Genomic DNA, 20,759 nt, shown 5'->3' with positions numbered 1-20,759 from the left:
TATATATAGGCATGTAGTATATATTTTTTCTAACAAAAAATTGACACATGAACACGGACACACATCTATTTACTCTTTTGACATGTTTTTTAATACGAAAATATTACGTGCAAATTGAAACATTTATGCATATTTTTAATTAAATAAATTGAAAATTATTCGTGTTAATAAACTAAAAAAAATATTAAAAATAATTAAATATATATATATATATATAAATTAAATACATACAAAATAATTTTAAAACAACCACAACTTAAAAAAACACTAAATAAAAAAAATAAATAAAGATAAAGAGTATTAATTCAAATATAAATTAAAAAAATATATTTAAAAAAAATAAAAAAAAGAAGTCATCTGGGAAACTAAGCCAGCAGCTGACCCATTTAGAAAGGGCTTGCACACGGGGCCTATTTTTTGAATTGGATGTCATGTCATCGGCCTCAATATTTTTTGAAAACAAATGAATTCTAGAAAATATGTCATGGTTTTCTTTAGATTTCAGCATTTGTTGTTGTGGTTGGAAAATTAGGGTCTCCATTTTTTATTACCAAAAACTCATTCCCATCCCTTTTTTAATCTAAAACATCAAGAAAAGAGCTTTCACACTTGTCAAATCTATAAATGACGTTAACAAAACACACACAAATTCAAAACTAATCTGAAACAAAAAATCTACATAAGCTTAAATCTAATTTTTTTAGGCAAATTCAAGGTGAGAAAACAAACATAAGTGAAACTTTTTTCACCAAATGAGATATGATGACACCAAGATTAACTATTTTGGTGATCAAAATTGGTGTCAACATTGATTTTATCTCTCTATCGTTGAAATTCACTAATCTCTCTCCTCTCTTAAATCATTTTTCGACCTTTTTAGCATTATATTTGTTTTTTTAATTTTATCATTCAATGTTTTATTTGGTAGAAATTGAGCATTAAATTGTTTTCGTTTTGCTATAAGGTTATTGAGTTCTATTTAATTTCTTCTTCGTTATTATATAAGATTCTTCAACATTTGAATATTTTTTTTAAAAAAATTATTTTAATTTTATTTTTCAACATTTAATTGATTAGAAATTGATGTTTGTGTCATTTTTTATTTTTGAAAAAATAATCATAAAAAAAGAGAAAGAAAAAATCATAAAGAAAAATATTGTAGTAATTCACAATGTTTTTTTTTTTTTAAATAACAGAGCTAAATTCTCAACAAGTTCAAAATTAAAAAAAAATAAGTAAAAATAATTTTAAAAAATACATAATTTTTTTTTAAAAGTAAATCATGGTAAAAAAAAATATAAAAACAAAAAAAAATACAAATATTATTACAACGAAAAAAAAAAACGTGGGAAAGCTACAATATTTTTCCTCACACCTTTTTAGAGGATTGTTAGCAAGTAGAGTTTAAGCATCAATTTTTTAAGCCAGTAGTATATATTTCCCAGTCCCTGATATTTTGGTGACTGAACTTTTCTCACACACATATACTCACTCAATCACAGAGAAGTAAGAAAGAGAGATATAAAGATCGAAATTGGATAAGATGCCTTGCCTTTATATCTCTACCAACGTCAACCTTGATGATGTCGATAAGGATCCTATCTTCTCCGAGGCAACAAAAGCTGTTGCTACCATCATCGGCAGACCTGAACACGTAAAATTTCTCCGTCCCTTCAACTCCTTTCATTCATTTCTTTTGCCTATAGCCTTATATATATACTAGGGAGTTGTTCAGGTTTAAATTCTGTGGCCTACAAATGCATGTCTCACATATAGAAATTAAGGGATTAGATCTTTCATTTTGTATGTTGATGTTCTTTAATGGTGATCCTTAAGGAAGATTAGATGTGGAAGAAGGATCGGTTGCTCATTATAAATGTTAGTATTTTAAGCAGGCCGTGCTCTGAGCTCTCTAATGGTGAGTAGAATAAGTTGTCAGCTTGCAACAAGGATCATGTTCCCCTATTCATTCTTCAATGCATTTGACCTAACTTGCTGTGGTTGTTTTATGATGATTTCAGTTTTCATTTCCAAGTTTTGGGACAATATTTTGAAGTTACAGTCCAGATTCTTTTAGAGTAATGCTAACGAGTCATGACCATTTTATTAGCTTTGATTTCCCTTCATTTCTCCTAGCTGAAGGGGTTATCTACTATGAGATGCTCCAAACCAGCTTTTTCTTCCCCCTTTTTTTAAAGGCAACTCTAGAATCTAGTTTGGTCCCTCTACGATTACAAATGTGGTCAAACCAAGCATATATTTGTTCAAATCCACTTCTCTTCCTTCAGTTGAAGGTAATTTTAGCCATTTTATCCAACTCGGTTGCCAACTGAGTGCCAAATACTATGAAGGGATCGGATGATGAACCTTGAATCGACTTTTATATGAAGCGCAGGGGTTCATCTGATCAAATTTAAAATAGAGGGTTTGATTAAATATGCGAAGTAAAGAAACTGCGCATGATTTCTAGCCACTGAGAAGGAGGGATACATAATCAATTCATTTTTACACAAACCCAAACGCATATCCCAAGATGACGATGAACAAAAACCCAGTTGGGATGCTTGAGAATTGAGAAAACTGTTGCACTGTGAGATAAGTAAACTTGACCTAACCAAGTCGTATCCTCCTTCGAATAATAAAAAGTTGTTTCCTAAGCATTATTCATTAATTGTTGTTTTGCATCGTATCATTTGAGTGGACTGGAATGGAAACAACGAGAAAAAGGTATTCTTAATTAGTGGGATAAAGATGAGATCTTTTTGGTATCAATGGCTGTAGCTATCCATCCCATAGCCACTTGACAGAGAGTTGTGTGAGTGCAAAAACCTGGAAAAGTAGTCCTGTAAAAGGTCCCACAGGCAAATGTGAACGAACGAACGAATGGATTGTCCATTTATCAAAAAACTACAAAAGAGACAAGTGCCTCTTCAGCACCGAGATTCAACTTGTTTTTCTTTTTAAAATTTGATTTTTTTATAGTTTTAAATTGTTTTTAAAATACTTTTAGATTATTTTAATATATTGATATTAAAAAAAATAAAAAAAAATTATTTTCATATATTTACAAGAATCACATCTTGAATTAGTAAGTTTACTGTGAGACATCACATTCACACCTTGACTTGCATCGATCCATCCGTTCTGTCCAAAACTAAGCCAAGTAGAAAGCCCTACAGCTGAGGGCCTGGAGCTACATCAAACTTTCCTTTTTCTTGAGAGTGTAATCTTGAAACTTGGAAGTGGCTAGAAGTAGAAACAGAGTAATAAAAAGGTTTGCCTGACCGGAGGAAAAGGATGCAATTTATGCTTTGAATATAGATAGTGGGAGCCTGGGAGGGTTTGCTCCAATGCTATCATCAAACTTTTAAGAAAAACTTTCCTCGTAAATAGACTATTGATGTGGAGATCCTAATTGGTAAAGTAAAAGTAGGACGCCATCTGTGGAGAATACTTTGAACGATGCAGAAGAGACCGGCTGATTTGATGAAATCTTATTGCGCGTGTCTAGCATATTCCTCACTTGCAATCAAAGCAAAATCCTAAAAGTATTCCTCTTACTTGTTTATTTTCTTTTAATTCTCCATGTTCTTATATCCATGCAGCTTGTGATGGTCATACTGAAAGGACTGGTGGCCATATCATTCAATGGGAACAAAGAACCAGCTGCATATGCAGAGATTGTGTCAATGGGTGGCATTACCAAGCAGGTTAAGAGGAATCTAATAGCTACTCTTGGCACAATTCTTGAGGCCAAGTTATCCATCCCCAGGGCACGATTCTTCCTTAAAGTTTATGATACAACAGCTGCTGGTAACAGCTCCAAGTTGTAGCTTCTGATAGGATGATCAGTGAGTTTCATCCTAACCATAATGATGTTTTCATTTTATGCCTGCTTATTTTCAAATTGTCAGAGGACATCCTGCCAGGGAAGCTCAAAAGAGCAAGAAAAGGATATTAACATGTTCAAGAAGGCCTACATGAACATGATTTGCATACGCATGACTATCTTATTTCCACTAAATTGAAGCAAATAAAAAATGGAATGGGATTCAGGGTTGTTTGCTGGCTATGTGTTGATGATCTGTGTTTTGCAGAAGAACATATGTAAAGTTAGCATGATGGTATTTCTGATCCTTCAGCGATTGACGATGCTGCATAGCTCAGTCACTGGCACTATAATGACATAGATTTATCAAAAATCACACAAATATACCTCTTGGGAGCAACATTCTAAAAGTAATAGTTGCTGCAACGTCTTGAATAAGAACAGGTGTACATTTTACAAAGAACTCAGTCCACGAGAACTAGATGAAGAAAAAAAACTGGTGGTTTCGGGTCGTTGTAACTATTTCATCGCTAGTTGATTTGAGCTTATTCTGAACAAAAGAAAGATGAATGCTGCTATCTAGATTGAAATCAAGTTTCAGCTTCAGCAACTAAACTTTATTGGTTGCCATATTCATCACAAATGAGCTAGAAATGCTAACGAATTCATTGCCAGTTCAAGAACTAAACACATGTCAGCAGAAACACACACCTCAAATTGAAACCAACCCAGTAGTTGTAAGAAAATAAACACAAAAAAGAAGCAGCAGGAATTTAATCCAAAACCCAGCAAAAAAGAAACTGCAGATGCTTGCTGGGGTCAACAATAAACTCGCTTGCTTTCATGGCAAATCTAAGTTAAGTCACCAAACTATGAGTGGATTGTAAATATAGTTTCTAAATTATCATGGTTTTCAGTTAGGTCCCCGATTTATCATGCATTTTCCCATCCCTCTTGTTTAAAATCCTCCCATTTTTTTTATGTGAATTTTCATTAAAATAGTGTCATTTTATTGCATAATATATTAAATTATCAATTCAATTTGCGTTTCAACAAAGTATCAATCCAAAGATAGAAAGAACAGAAAGCTTCAATTAATTTTTTTTCCTATCAAGATAGTTACTTAGAAAAACTTAATTATATTTATCTAATAAAATCAAATTTAATCAAGAACCGGAACATACTGTTAGCTTTGTGTAAAGAAATAATGTTTAATGTACTAACTATTGATTGCATGATTATAAATTATTGTTCTTTCTTAATAATTGCGTCAAATCCAATGTAATATTTACAAACTAGATGGAAAAATTAACCTAAAATACTAGATAGACTCTATTCTTATATTAATCTAGGAACCTAAGAGAGAATCCAAGGCGTGGCTGCGGATCTATCTGAGAACTGGTAGATAGTTAGGGGACTAACATGAGGTTTGCCCTTGTTTTTAAGAGAAAAAGAAAAGAAAAGAAATCCATGAGTAAATGGGTCCTGGGCCTCCTGGCCCAAAACCTAATTATTAATTTATTTATCTTCTTCTTCTTCTTCTTTTTAATTATTTTATGGAGAGAGTCCAATTGACCTTTGAAAGGCTTCGGATCCTAATCCCAATGAATAAATGCCTTTCCTCAGTGTCTAGGTAACCCTAATCAGTCCTTTCCTCTACAAAAGATAAATTTATTTTTTGTTTCTCCTTCTGAAACTGAGAATGAGCACGTTTACCAACAGAGACGACGACGACGACTACGACTACGACTACGAAGACTTCGACGACGAGGACCTTCTCTCCCTCCTTTCCGAACAGCGGCGAGAACTAATGGCTGCCGAATCCCTAGAAACCGACCTCGACTTTGCCTTCCGACTTCAACTCCAAGAAGCCATAAACGCCTCCATACCTCTCCTCCCGTCCACATCCGCCTCCACGTCCGCCTCCACATCCGCCTCCACGTCCGCCTCCACATCCGCCTCCGCCTCTACCTCAACTGCGTCGGCTCTGATCGGCAAAGTCGAAATTACTGCACCTTTATCCACTCTACAATATGAAGAAATCTCAAAATTAGAGCAAAAGCTAAAAGATCGTAGACAATCAGAAGTCGAAACGCGCAGGATCAGGAAAGATCTCGACCGTCGAATCCATGACCAGAAAGTAGCTCGAGAGGTTCTGGAAATACCAGAGGAAGAGTGGCTAGAGTGGGGAGATGATTTCGTAAAAGAAGAAGAAGAAGATACTGAATCAGTTGTATTCAAGCTGTATTTCAAGGGCTTGGTTAGTGAAGAAAAAGGGAATAAAGTTTTCGGTGGAATTGGAATTGCGATTTGTGACCCGATGAATAATTTGGTTTTTGAAATAAGCAAGCCACTGATTGGGAATGGAAGGAGCAAGAATGCGGCCGAAGCTAAGGCTTTGATCGAAGGCCTTAATGCTGCTCTTGCTTTGGACCTTAAGAGAATTGCTGTGTATTGCCATTGTTGTCCGCTTTATAATTTTGTTACTGGGAAATGGTCTGCGAGGCAGAGGAAGGTTGCTGTGTTAATCAATCAGATAGCTCTTCTTCGAGGGAAGTTTGTCTATTGTAACCCTGTTCTTGTGCCACGGAATGATATTGAATATGCATTTAGATTTGCTAGAGAGGCTATAATTTCTCAGATCACGATGCAGCCAGCAGAATCCACCCACGAGAGGGTTGCCATTATTGAGGCTTGTGTTATTTGTCTTGAAGATACTGATGTTGAACATATCTTTCCGGTTGATGAATGCCAGCATAGGTACTGTTTTTCTTGTATGAAACAGCATGTGGAGGTTAAATTGCTCCATGGAATGATGCCGAAATGCCCTCATGAAGGATGTGACTCTTTGCTTAACGTTGAAAGCTGTAGGAAATTCTTGACACCTAAATTAATTGAGATGATGTGCCTACGTATAAAGGAAGCTTCGATCCCAGTTTCGGAGAAAATCTACTGCCCGTATCCTAAATGCTCTGCATTGATGTCGAAAACTGAGGTTTTTGAATATGCTAAAAGTGCAGTTGCTGCTGGTTTGCAATGTGTTGGTGCAAGGAAATGTTCGAAATGCCATGGCCTTTTTTGTATTAATTGCAAGGTCCCATGGCATGATAACATGACATGTTCTAGTTACAAAAGAATGAATCCTAACAACCCTGCAGAAGATGTCAAACTGAAATCTCTTGCAACAAGGAACCTATGGCGTCAATGTGTGAAGTGCAACCATATGATTGAACTTGCTGAAGGTTGTTACCACATGACTTGCAGGTACAATACTCACCCTCCTTTCAAATTTACTTGTCTAAGAATAGTTAAATGCATTTTCTTTAGCAAAGAAAAGTTTGTTGAATTAAATTTCTGGATTTACAAACCACCTATGAAGCTGAAGAATGCATGGTTTTTATTGCTTGATGAATCCTCAAACCTATATAGGAGGCCGTTGAGGAAAAATTACAACAAACATCCTCTATTTACACTGATGTTTTTCATCCTCTGTTTTTTTTTTTTTTTTTAATTATGCTTAGCACACTCAGGTAATGTTAACAGAGATTCTGTCACTGTAAAAGTCCAATGATAATTTTGTGCCGCCTATTCTCGGCCTCTCTCTCTCAGTTTGCATCCTAGTGCTTTCTACTAGTGTTAAGCTGCTATCTGTAGGTGTAGATTCAAAAGAGATTCTTTTGATTAAAATGAAGTGCGGCATTCTATCTAGGTTACTGAAGAAAATTATTGAAATGAATGAAATACCAACCAGTACAGGTCTCTGGAGTTAATGATCACAGAGTCAACAGGAACATTGATCAGATGTGACAATTGCATTAATTTCTGTTTTGCTGGCTCTGATAGAGCAAGATAAGTCCAGTCTGGTGGATTTACATCATATCAGGCAATGCTCAAAATGGAAGTTGAATTGTGTTTAACAACTTCCAAAGTAAACTGCACTCGTGGATTTACTGAAATCTAATCATTAAAAGTTAAATCATGAACTGAACAGATCTTTCAAAAAATCCTACAAACAAAACCAATCACACTAAACGCTCACAAAAAAGATGAAATTCTAGGGCCTGCAGTGCCCATTAGATCCCTTTTAAAAGAAAAATCTGCAACCCACAGCCCCCCCTGTTCCCATACTAGCCACGGCATCAACTTGGAAATTTGTCTTAAGATAGATCTGCACTGTGGTGACTTGCCATTCTCGATTAAGAATCCTCTTAAAGGCTTCAACTAAGGGTAGGTGTTAAGTGTTAGGAGAGAAGAAATATGGGGTACGAAGTGTTTTTTTTATGTGGTAAACCAAGGATAGTGCAACTTATAAAACAATGGGTGCAAACTGCAACCAGTGTAAATAGAGGATTTTTTTTCCCCTTGTTGTACGACTAACATCTTTCATGGTGCTTAGTAGTAGTTCTGATTCAATGAAGGTACATCATGAGAAAGTTTCTCAATCTGAACTTCAGTTAGAGCCAATCCACGGGAGGAAAGACTCGAGCACAGTCTATTGGAGCTATATTACTGACAATGTTCTCACTTGAAGAATATATTACTGATAATTATGAAGTGAATAGATGAATTCCTTTTGTAATTGCTTCCATTGAAGATGATGAGCATGACATGTTTCTTAATATTAACTGGATTCTCACTCTTCTCTGATGCTTGTGATGTTTTTTCCAGATGTGGCTACGATTTTTGCTATAATTGTGGAGCTGAGTGGAAGGACAAGAAAGCAACATGCTCTTGTCCACTCTGGGATGAGGATAATATCTTGTATGCAGAAAATGATATAGACTTTGATGAAGATGATTTTGATGAGGATGAGGACGAGGACGAGGACGAGGATGATTACTATGACTCCGAATCTGACGGTTATTTTATTTAGATGTAAACACTGCATATCCTCCCACTTCTTTTTTTTTTACTTTTTTTTCATTTTGTTTTGGAGAAAATACTATCAATGTGTGCAGATGCTGTTAAAAAGGTCCATCAGGCTTGAGGTCTGACTGGATCATTGCAGTTCTTTTATTTTTCTTAATACCATCAATACCTCTAAATTCTCCCATAGTCAGGGCTAGCAATTAATTTAATCAATCTAGCTAATTAATTAATCTTGAAAGTTCCAAACTTTCATTTTCAACTTGTATTATCAACAGTCTTTCCAAACTTTTCTTGACTTTCATTCGAAGTTCCTTACCCTTGTGACTAAAAGATCCGACCAAAAGATTAAATTTCTTTGGGATACTGTACACGTAAGTTATTATATAATGGCTGCACTCTTCTATATACATTTTAATAAAAAAATCTCATAAACCCTTTTACTTATATATATTTTCTTCCATATAGATATCTCCAAGATATATAATTAGGATTTAAATTAGATAAAATTGAAAATAGAACTTCCTATCTAGTTTTACAGTAACTAACTTTAGTTTGCATTCAGAGTTTTAAGTGAGAAATTGATTATATAACAAGGAAGATAATAATCACCTTGCACATATTATATTATATAAGGTAAGTTACATTATTATTTATTTTTAATGATAAAAATAAATGTTATGCTCTAGCTAAAGTTTGTCCAAACTAGTATATATGTTTTTGTTATTAAAAAAAAAATTATTAAAACTTATAACAGTTATTTAGGACCCAAGTCTGGCAATAAAACTTAGTCGCATTTTTAGAATATAAATTGAGCTTCAAGCTTGCTTTACTTGATTATGTCCAAATGAACCTGAAGAACCTTCACTCACACTTAATGGGCCTTGGTAGGGTTATATTCACCCAACTTAGGTTTACTCGTAGGTAATATCCCAACACATGCAAAATTATAAACAAGTAATGGTATACATTGTTACTACATATCGAGGAAGGGGTAATTTGTACTTTAAAAATAATAGAAATCACCCTTATCATATCCTTTAAAATGAAAGATTGTGTTTTTCTTTAAATTTATTTTTAAGCAAGCCATCTTTGTCCAAATTATTTTCTAAGCTTATTCCTAATTGGTTTATTATTAATCAATGTTTATTAAATTTACATTGAGCCTTTAATCAAGAGTCTCATTACTTGACAATTTATTTATTTTATCTTATCTTATTATTATTATTATTAATTAAAAGCACTATACTAGGCCTTAATCAGTCTGTAAAATAAAAAACTTACTGACCTAACTATTAAAAACAAAATTTAATCAAAACATGATGTTAACTTGATGAAAAGTCATTAACTTGTTTTAAAATTAAAAATAATGTGCTAGATCTAAATCGGTCCTTAAAAAGATACTCTTACCTAAATGCTAAAACTCAAACTTTAATCAAAATATAATGTTAAACTTGATGAAAACTTTTTGACATGTTTTTATTCTTGATTTGAAAAATAATTATTTATACTCGTATGAATACATAAAAAGGAATCGATGAAACTTTACAAAAATAAAAGTAAGACTATTGTTAAGCCAATAAAATGCATTAGTGAAAAATATATGATTTGTTACACATGCATACTTAAAAAGGTGACGACATTATTTTTATAAAATGAATATAACGCTACTTTTAAGCCTTAAAAATAAAATAAAATAAAATAATACACTTGAATAAAAAGTTGTTGATTTTTGAAAATAAGTATTTACACACATATATATATATATGTACTTAAAAAAAATGTGATAGTAGCACTTTATAAAAATAAATCTAACGCTATTGTGAAGTTATTAAAAAATTAAAATAAAATAAAAAATATGAGTGAAAAGTTATTGATTTTTAAAAATAAATTTTTCCAGACACGTGCGTTCTTAAGAGAGTGACAGTACAATTTTGTAAAATGAGTTTAATATTATTTATAAGATATGAAAAATAAAATAAAATAAAATAAAAGAATGCATGAATGAAAAGTTAACAATGTTTTAAAATGAATTTTTTACACACGTGTACATGAAATGGTGACGATACAGTTTTATAAATGAATCTAATGCTATTTCAAATCGATTAAAAATCAAATCAAATAAAATAAAAAAAAGATGAAAGGCAACTGTCGTGCAAAAACTTGGGGTAAAAGGACTTACCTTTTTAGCTAAGAAAATTAGAAAACTTGAGGAGCTACAGTGGTTGCGGGGGTTATTGGTGGTATCTGTTTATTTTTATATTTTTATGTTTTTAAAATATTTTTTTTTTTAAAATATCTTTTTTTTTTAATTTCAGATTAATATTTTTTTAATGTTTTTAAATTATTTAAATATATTAATATTAAAAATAATTTTAAAAATTAAAAAATATATTATTTTAATATATTTTAAAATAAAAAATATTTTACAAAACAATCACACTTATATTTTTTAAATTATACCACAATTTGATTTGATTTGATTTGTTCAATTTTCTCTCTTTCTAGGTTTTCTTCTTTTTTCTCTTCTTATCCTTTCTGCTATTTTCTAGCAAAAATAACTCTCATTGCTAGCTCAAAACTCTCTCATTTCCTCTCTCTCTCTCTCTCTCTCTCTTGTATTTTTGCTCTCTAGCTCGGGTCCCTTGCTTCTTGCCTTGTCTCTGTATTTATGGGCAAGGATGAAGATTTTGGAACTCTTCTTGGTGGCATGATCATGTCCATTGGTTTCTTTGGGTTAATCTCAATCCTTCACCATAGTTGGCACTTTAGCCAAAACATGTTTGAGTTGCTCTTTTCGCATCAGTTTTTGCAGCGTTATAGAGGGCCAGAGCTGTGTTTCTTTAGGCTAAGCATGTATTACACATTCATGTGACGAGATTAGTTTATTTTTGGGCATCTATGAGAGGTGTGAGGGAGAGAGACAAGAGGCCAGAGTTCGACCAAAACAATGAAGAAAAGGTCCAACTAACCTCCTCCGCGACAAACATCACCTGTCTTCAAGGAATGTTTTATGTTGTTGCAATAATGGCGAGGAGGACATTATGCATTGCTTGCGTGATTTTGATATTGCCGAAGGGTTTAGTCTTTTCTAGGAATTAAAGACAACCTTGGCTTCTAGGGGCAAGATATTGTTCACTGGGTCATAGACCGTACCTCAGGTGAATTTGCTGGTACTGTCTTTACTGGCATCCGGTGTCATTCCCTTTGTTGAGATTTATAATGGTGACGGTTGGTTATTTCGTGCTATCACCCACCTTGTAGAGGATTGCAAGTCTGCTTGAGAGATGAAAGATTTTACTTCAAGGGATGCTATTACAATTTCACGGTAGCGTTTAATAGCCATGCATGGCATTAACACATACTGTGCAGATTTAATATCACCCATGCATACTGTACAGCCAACCATGCACAGTGCCCACGGGATACACACCATGCAGCCACTGTAACAAACCTTGCAGCCATTGTAACAAACCCAACATACAATTATATCAGCAAATCTGTTAGCTTATGATTAGGAAATCTGTTAGACAAATATCCAGCTATGTATATATATACCTACAGGATGAATACGAAAGATAGCTTTTCATCAATACAAATTCTATAGCTCAATATGGTATCAGAGCAGTAAAATTTACTCTCGTCCTTTTTTTTCTCTTCTTCTCGTCATTTCTTCTCAAGCTTCCAATTATGCCTGTCAACACCACTTTACTTAACACAAATGAATCCTACGGCACATTGATTACCATCAATGTAGCAGCCCAAACACCAGTAAAACTCACCTCTACAAATTATCTAGCATGGAAGCTTCAATTCCAGACTCTATTCATAGGATATGATCTCAATGGATTTATTGATGGATCACATCCCTGCCCAGCCTCATCCATACCAGGAACAACTACACCTAATCCAGCACACAATCTGTGGATTAGACAGGATCAACTACTCCTCAATGCCATTCTTGGTTCGTTATCACCCACAATCATGGCCTTCATAGCTCAAGCACAAACATCAAAGGAAGCTTGGACAATATTAGCTAATACATATGCTAAACCATCACGTGGCAGGATCAAGCAAGTTAAAAGCCAATTCAGACAACTCACTAAAGGATCCTTGGGTGTTTCTGAATTTCTACAAACCATCAAAGCCAGAGCAGATGAGCTTGCCATTCTTGGAGCACCTGTTGACATTGAAGACCTATCCGAACGAATTCTAGAAGGACTTGGCTCTGAATATACAGAGCTAGCCAGGGCAGTCCAAGCTAGAGATACTCCAATCTCCTTTGATGAGCTACATGAAAAACTTCTCAATTTTGAAGCCTCCATCCACAACACAGCTCAACCTCACTTTCCTGCTTCTGCACACCTAGCCAACCGTGCCTTTTCTGGTTCACGTCCCCTGCCACATTCCAACTATTCATCTAACAGAAACATTAGTTGGCGCCCAACCAACACATATAATCCTCGTCTTTCTCAACCTTTCTCACCTGGCCCTCACAACTCTCGTCCACCTCAGAAACCATACTTTGGCTTTTGTCAAATCTGCAGAATCCAGGGACATACTGCTAAATATTGTCCATCCTATAAACTCATACCCATTGCCACTCCAACCAACAACAACTCAGGACTCCTGAAAACACCATGGCCACCGAAGGCGCATTGTGCTACCACTTCTTCACACAACAATCCATGGCTGTTGGACAACGGTGCATCTCATCATGTTACATCTGATCTCAACAACTTATCCCTTCATACTCCATATGATGGGGCAGACGACATTATGATTGGTGATGGAACAAATCTTCCAATCACACACACTGGTTCTACATCTCTACTTCACTCAAATCAGAAGTTTTCATTAACTGATGTTCTCTGTGTTCCCAACATCACCAAAAACTTAATCTCTATTTCTAAATTCTGCATCTCTAACAATGCTTCAGTTGAATTCTTACCATTTTTCTTTCTTATCAAGGATCTTCACACAGGCGCCACGCTTCTGAAGGGTCAAGCTAAAGATGGTGTATATGAGTGGCCACCCTCTGCACCACTGGTTGCATTCTCCAGCATCAAAACCACCTCATTCAACTGGCATCACCGATTAGGCCACCCTGCTCTTCCTATCTTAAAACACATTATCTCCAAACATGCACTTGATTTAGCAACCTCTAGTATGCTGCAATTTTCCTGTAATGCATGTAACTGCAATAAGATTCATAAAAGTTCCTTTTCCACATCCACTCTTACCTCCACCCGCCCCCTTCAAATTGTTTTTTCTGATGTATGGACATCTCCCATTCACTCATCTGATAGGTTCAAATACTATGTCATCTTCATTGATCATTTTACAAAATACATCTGGTTTTATCCATTAACCCATAAATCACAAGTAAAAGATGTATTCCTTCGGTTCAAAGCTTTAACAGAGAAGCACTTCCAGCAACAAATCCACACCTTGTATTCTGATAATGGTGGAGAATACATTGCACTAGCTAACTCTCTTGCACTTCATGGTATCTCTCACCTCACTACTCCCCCTCACACACCTGAACACAATGGCTTCTCTGAAAGAAGACACCTTCACATTGTGGAAACCGGCTTAACTCTCCTCACTCATGCTTCCATTCCTTTACATTTTTGGCCCCAAGCTTTTGCTACTGCTGTTTACTTAATTAACAGAATGCCAACACCGACCTTAAATCTATGCTCTCCATATGAAAAACTGTTTAGCTCCTCTCCCAATTACTCCAAACTTAAAGTATTTGGGTGCCTCTGCTACCCCTGGCTTCGTCCATATACTTCCCACAAATTAGAACCTCGGTCTAAACCATGCGTCTTCTTTGGTTACTCCTTAACACAAAGTGCATATCTCTGTTATGATCCATCAACATTCAAAGTTTTTGTTTCACGTCATGTTAAGTTTGTAGAATCCATTTATCCTTTTTCCTCCACTTGTTCCCAAGATGCACGTCCTGACTCCTCCACTGTCACTACATGGATTCCTCAGCCCATTCCAATCAGCAGTATCACTCCAGCACTCATATCACCATCTGCAGGTTGCCCTCACCAGCACCACCACAGTGAAGGTCCCTCAGTTCCCTCACCCGCATCTGACTCATCTGTGATCAACACATCCCATACTCCCACTCAATCTTCTTCCATTTCCCTCCCTGATGACCAACACCCTGCTCCTGGACCCAATCATCCCATGCAAACAAGAGCCAAGAACAACATTCACAAACCCCTTCACAAACTAAATCTTAATACCATGCTATCCAAACACTCTGATCTTGAACCAACCACCTCAGCACAAGCTCTTAAAGATCTCAAATGGCGTCAAGCCATGTCAGAAGAATTCAATGCTCTTATTCAGAATGGCACTTGGCAACTTATTCCTGCCAGCTCCAACCAGAATGTTGTGGGCTGCAAATGGATTTATCGCATTAAACGACATTCTAATGGATCTATTGACAGGTACAAGGCTCGTTTGGTAGCAAAAGGGTTCCATCAACGCCCTGGGCTCGACTACTGTGACACCTTCAGTCCGGTCATCAAACCAACCACCATCAGACTTGTGCTCAGCCTCGCCATCAGTTCTGGATGGACATTACGCCAGCTTGATGTAAATAACGCATTTCTCCAAGGTACACTCACTGAACATGTGTATATGCATCAGCCACCTGGCTTCATTGACAAGGACTTTCCCTCCCATGTCTGCAAGCTTCACAAGGCCATCTATGGCCTCAAACAGGCTCCTCGTGCCTGGTTTCATGAACTCCGGTCGTTTCTCCTTCAGTCAGGGTTCCACAATTCCCATGCAGACACGTCCTTATTTGTTCTTCGACTTGGCCACAATCTTGTTTACTTACTTGTCTACGTTGATGATCTCATTGTTACTGGAGATGATATCAACTTGGTCAATCGGTTTATCACTCTACTAGCTCACAGATTCTCCCTTAAAGATCTTGGTCCCCTGTCTTATTTCCTTGGGATTGAATTTCTTCCCACCAGGCAAGGTTTTCTATTATCTCAGCGTCAATACTTACTTGATCTCCTCACTCGCACCAACATGACTGCAGCAAAATCTGTCTTCACTCCACTCCCATCAGGCACATCAATATCCTTACATTCTGGTGAACTCTTACCTGATCCAACAGAATATCGTTCTGTTGTAGGCAGCCTCCAATACCTTCTCCTCACCAGACTTGACATTGCATATGCAGTGAATAAACTCTCTCAGTTTATGCACCAACCGACGACTGATCACTGGGCACTGGTCAAACGCCTCCCGCGTTATCTATGTGGCACTCATGACCTTGGTCTCCATCTCTACTGTGATTCTTCTTCATCCCTGCATGCTTTCTCTGAGGCATTACATGCCTACTCCGATGCTGATTGGGCAGGCGACCCCGACCATTTCTCATCTACAGGAGCATATATCATCTACCTTGGTCGCAATCCCATCTCCTGGAGCTCCAGAAAACAGAAAACAGTTGCCCGATCTTCGACTGAGGCCGAATACAGGTCTGTCGCCAACACTGCTGCAGAGCTAAATTGGGTATCCTCTCTGCTATGTGATCTTGGTCTTCCATTGCCAACATGTCCAGTCATTTACTGTGACAATATAGGTGCCACTCAATTATGCTCCAATCCTGTTTTTCACTCCAGGATGAAGCACGTTGCTATCGACTTTCACTTCATCCGTGATCAAGTGCAAAAAGGGACTCTGCGTGTTGCCCACGTATCCTCCACAGATCAGCTTGCTGATCTATTGACAAAACTGCTTCCTAGAGTTCGGTTTCTACTTCTTCGTGACAAGATTGGTCTCTCCTCCCGAGCTCCATCTTGAGGGGGGATAATAGCCATGCATGGCATTAACACATACTGTGCAGATTTAATATCACCCATGCATACTGTACAGCCAACCATGCACAGTGCCCACGGGATACACACCATGCAGCCACTGTAACAAACCTTGCAGCCATTGTAACAAACCCAGCATACAATTATATCAGCAAATTTGTTAGCTTATGATTAGGAAATCTGTTAGACAAATATCCAGCTATGTATATATATACCTACAGGATGAATACGAAAGATAGCTTTTCATCAATACAAATTCTATAGCTCAATAGCGTTCCCCTTTCGATTTCATGAAATTGGATTTGGAAGAAAGCTCTCTTGGAAATCCTGGAGTTGAATTGAGTTTAGGGACCTGATCAGGAACTGTGATGGTAATTGGATGATGGGATTTGCGCGTTATGGCTCCAATTTGCTTCTAGAGCTACTGGCCTTCAAGAATGGGTTGTTTATTGCTCGGAATCGGGGCATAAGAAAGTCCTTTATAATTCATATTCGTTGAAGGCTCTTCGCATGCCGCGTTTTACCATTTTGAAGCTTTTATCATGCATATTGAAGAGCTCCTGTCAATGGAGGTCAGGGTTCATCTTCATCATACTCTGAGAGAACCAACTCTTGTGCGGATTTCCTAGCCAAGCTCAGAGTAGAGCGTTCGGAGGAGTTTATTACTTGGAATTATCCTCTGGCTTTCCCATCTTTTTCTTGTTGATTCTGTGGGTTCCTGCTACTGTAAAGGAAGCTTGTTCTTGTTTTTCTTTTCCGATTTACCAAAAAAAAATTAGCACAACCACGTGGATTTTACGGCCATCTACATAACTTATTAAAATATGTTTTTCTATTTTAATTTATAAATTTAAATAATATTTATTATCTGCAAATTAAGACAGCGATGCATTAATTTGGAAATAAAATAATGCAATTAAAATACATATTTATTATTTATAATTTATAATGTAAATTATTAATATATTAATTGATATATTACTCTATGTTGGTTGACTAAAATAAAAATTGTAAATTAATATGCTTGATTCTTGAAATAATTAATGTTAAATGATCTATTAAAATTTAAAGAGATTCATTTATTGTAAATAAAAAATGAGTAGTTCGATTTATTCAAAAAATAGAAAAATCAATGTGAATAAAATAAAGATATTTTGAATTTTTTTATTGTTTAGTTTATTTTTATTTTTATTATGTTATATTGTTAATTATTAATTGATTAAAATTTTTAATATATAATTAATTAAAATATTTTACTTATAATTTTATATTTTATTATTTGAATTTATGATTTAATTTTATATTATATATTTTATATTATGTTAAAAAAATATTTTTGAAAACATCGGATATCAACTTTTAGATGGCTTGTTTTTTTAAGATTCCTGGCCGTCTCCCTCTTCAATGGCTTTTCAGCGTGAGATTTTTTTTTAGATTTTGTTGTTCTTAATAATGCTTTCTCGTAATTATTTTCTTTATACGTGCTATTTAAGAAAAAACAAAACTACTTCTTAACAGTGAAATCCGAAAAGAGTATTGATAAATGGTCAAAATTATTCCGACAAGGTGGGAAACTTGTGGTCCCTCCATAAAATAACACGATATAAAAGTGACGTAAAAATTGTATTACATTAATTATTATTTTTTAATTTTTTTTTTATATATAAATCCATCAAAAATAACAAATAAAAAACACTTAAAAAATTAAATCTCAATAGAAAACACGTTAAACCTCAGTTCCATGTTATAAATTGACTATCGACAAGCAAGTTGATAGCAGGCCACAAAACGAAGGGCTGTTTGGTAACTAACAATTCTTATGCCTTTTTATAAATGATGGATACTTGCAAACAGAGAATTGACACCAGAGAGAGAGAGAGCCTTGTTATTTTTTGACAGAGATCGAAGATGCCTGCCTTGATCATTTCCACAAACGTCAGCCTTGATGGAGTTGACACCTCCTCCATCCTCTCCGAAGCCACCTCTGAGGTTGCCAAGCTTATCGGCAAGCCAGCCAATGTAAGTTTTGTTTTCATTCTCGTTCTTGGGGTCTTCTTCAGCTCTTTAATTTTAAGTTTGTGTTTTTACTCTTAATAACTTTGAGGGTTTTTGAATATGATCTGACCCAAAAGCTTATGATTCCCTTGTAAATATTACATGCATATCCTTTTGGATTTTTCAATTATAATAACACTAAACTGTTGCGGGTTATCGATTTTTCTTTCTTTCTTTCCTTTGTTTCTGGCAGATGCTGTATGGTAGGTGTGCTAGTTGTTTATTATTTGGTCACGTGAAACAAAAATCTCTGTCTTTTTTCTCAAAAGCTATGGTGTTTGTTTATTCTGGTTATTTTTATTTATTTATTATTTTCAATTTTGAAAATCTTAATTTGTGACCACATAAGGAATTATTGGATGTCAGATGAGATCAGGCTTGATTTCTTGGTGGGGTCTTAGAAGTTTGGTTTCTTATGATTCTGCAGCCACTTGACGAAGAATCCACAACACTGGGTTCTGGATAATTTAATTCTGATCTGAGTTTTGATTTAGCTTACAGTGGCCTGTACTGTGCCTATTTTTAGAAAATTGAGATGGGTTCTGATGGATCACTATGTGTGTTTTTACTCGTTTATCAGTAAACTAGACAAGAATATGTTCTTTAGACATCAACTTCCAACCCCCATTTTGTGCTTGTTACCGGTTCTTACAATTGTTTTTGTGGAAACAGTGATCTTGATCATACTCTTTATAAGTTTTGCTTGCCCAGCTGTTCTTTTGATGTATATTGGCTATGGAATGTGCCTTTCTTAAGTATTTAATGTTTGTTGCCATGCAGTATGTGATGATTGTATTGAAGGGATCGATACCCATTTCATTAGGAGGAACTCAGGAGCCAGCAGCTTTTGGTGAGTTGGTATCCATTGGTGGCCTTGGCCCTGATGTAAACAAGAATCTGAGCTTTGCAATTGCATCAATTCTGGAGAAAAAGTTGTCAGTACCCAAGTCACGGCTCTTCCTTAAATTCTATGACTCTCAGGCAAGCATCTCAACTTTTAATTGTCACCAAGAACATAGATTATTGCGGTGCACATTTTTCTTCGCATTGCATTCTTTCTGTTGTTTGGCAGGCCGGTCATAGCCAAGAATATGCCTGATTTTCACTTGCTTCGTATCAGCACTAATTCCTGTAAAAACAAAAATCTTTTTTTTTTTTATCTGAATGCAAGCATAGTTATTAAATTAAATTTGCCTTAGGAGTCAACCTCCACGTATTTCTCAGATTATGTCCTCATAAAAAGTCATTTTCCAGCCACTATCAATGATACTGATGTTTGCTTTCTTTTGCAGGGTACCCACTTTGGATGGAATGGTTCCACCTTCTAAATCCAGCTTCTTTCCTTGTTGCCCTCCAACTTAACGTTGGAGATTCAATAAGTTATGCGCCTTTGGTGTTCTGCTACTGCATAAACATTGCCTTGTTGAGTTATATAGTTATCCATTTAGGCATATGCATGTATGTATGTATGTAGAATGTGAATGCTGCTGTGTCCTTCTATGAGGAAACACTACGTTTGCTTGGCATTTAATCAATTGTATTGTATTCTGGTGCTCATGGCACATGATTTGGGAGTGAATAGCTTTGTTCTTGAACCATTGTCAGCTTATGAGCAATGTTCTTAGACGTGCTCTAGGCTTGCTTTATGAGATGGTATCTCCCTTATTTTAACAAATTAGCCAAATCAGACCTTTCTTTTACTAGTGTTTAAACTTTAAAGGGTGTTTGTGGTGTTTTCTATTCGATTTTTTTTGTTTTTTTCATTTTTAAGGATTTCAGGTGAACTTATCAACGAAATAATAAATTTAGGTTTACGAAATGTTCTTTGTATGCAAAATCCAGAACCTTAAATGTCCAAATATCACGGCTTTTTTCTTTCAATATCTGTCTTCAAAAAGGGATTGGGACTTGAAAGATGGATTCATATGCCATGTCAAAATCAGCAAGAAGGAATTCCTTGCAGAGCTTGTTAGGATTTTAATGGTTTAAGTTGGGCTGAAACAGTATCACATAATTGAAGTAAAGTGTTGAGACAAAGATTTAAGTTGAAAAACAAAACTCCCAACAAATTTAAGGGAAAGACAATAAACAAGAATCGAAGGATTTTTAATGGATAATACAACACTAACTCTCTTTTATTGTTAATTAAG

At 35.5% G+C, this 20,759-nt stretch overlaps 3 protein-coding genes across 3 annotated transcripts; all 3 read left to right on the top strand.

The window, feature by feature from the left end:
* The first annotated feature begins 1,447 nt into the window (after window positions 1-1,447).
* LOC118048161 (uncharacterized) lies at window positions 1,448-4,067 on the top strand. The gene is made up of 2 exons (XM_035057737.2): window positions 1,448-1,654; window positions 3,606-4,067. The coding sequence occupies exons 1-2, from the start codon at window positions 1,544-1,546 to the stop codon at window positions 3,831-3,833; spliced, it is 339 nt and encodes a 112-aa protein (XP_034913628.1). The 5' UTR covers window positions 1,448-1,543; the 3' UTR covers window positions 3,834-4,067.
* Window positions 4,068-5,392: 1,325 nt separating this feature from the next.
* LOC118048162 (E3 ubiquitin-protein ligase RSL1) lies at window positions 5,393-8,882 on the top strand. Its single transcript, XM_035057738.2, has 2 exons — window positions 5,393-7,093; window positions 8,498-8,882. Exons 1-2 carry the CDS (start codon window positions 5,532-5,534, stop codon window positions 8,700-8,702), a joined length of 1,767 nt encoding a protein of 588 aa, XP_034913629.1. The 5' UTR covers window positions 5,393-5,531; the 3' UTR covers window positions 8,703-8,882.
* Window positions 8,883-18,397: 9,515 nt separating this feature from the next.
* LOC118048163 (uncharacterized) lies at window positions 18,398-20,207 on the top strand. The gene is made up of 3 exons (XM_035057739.2): window positions 18,398-18,573; window positions 19,390-19,590; window positions 19,902-20,207. Exons 1-3 carry the CDS (start codon window positions 18,463-18,465, stop codon window positions 19,935-19,937), a joined length of 348 nt encoding a protein of 115 aa, XP_034913630.1. The 5' UTR covers window positions 18,398-18,462; the 3' UTR covers window positions 19,938-20,207.
* The last annotated feature ends 552 nt before the right edge of the window (window positions 20,208-20,759 follow it).

This window comes from Populus alba, chromosome 6 (assembly GCF_005239225.2).
Source record: "Populus alba chromosome 6, ASM523922v2, whole genome shotgun sequence".
In the NCBI taxonomy this organism is placed as follows: Eukaryota; Viridiplantae; Streptophyta; class Magnoliopsida; order Malpighiales; family Salicaceae; genus Populus; species Populus alba.
The sequence above is the reverse complement of the archived record's forward strand: the minus strand, read 5'-3'. Positions and strand labels throughout refer to the sequence as shown.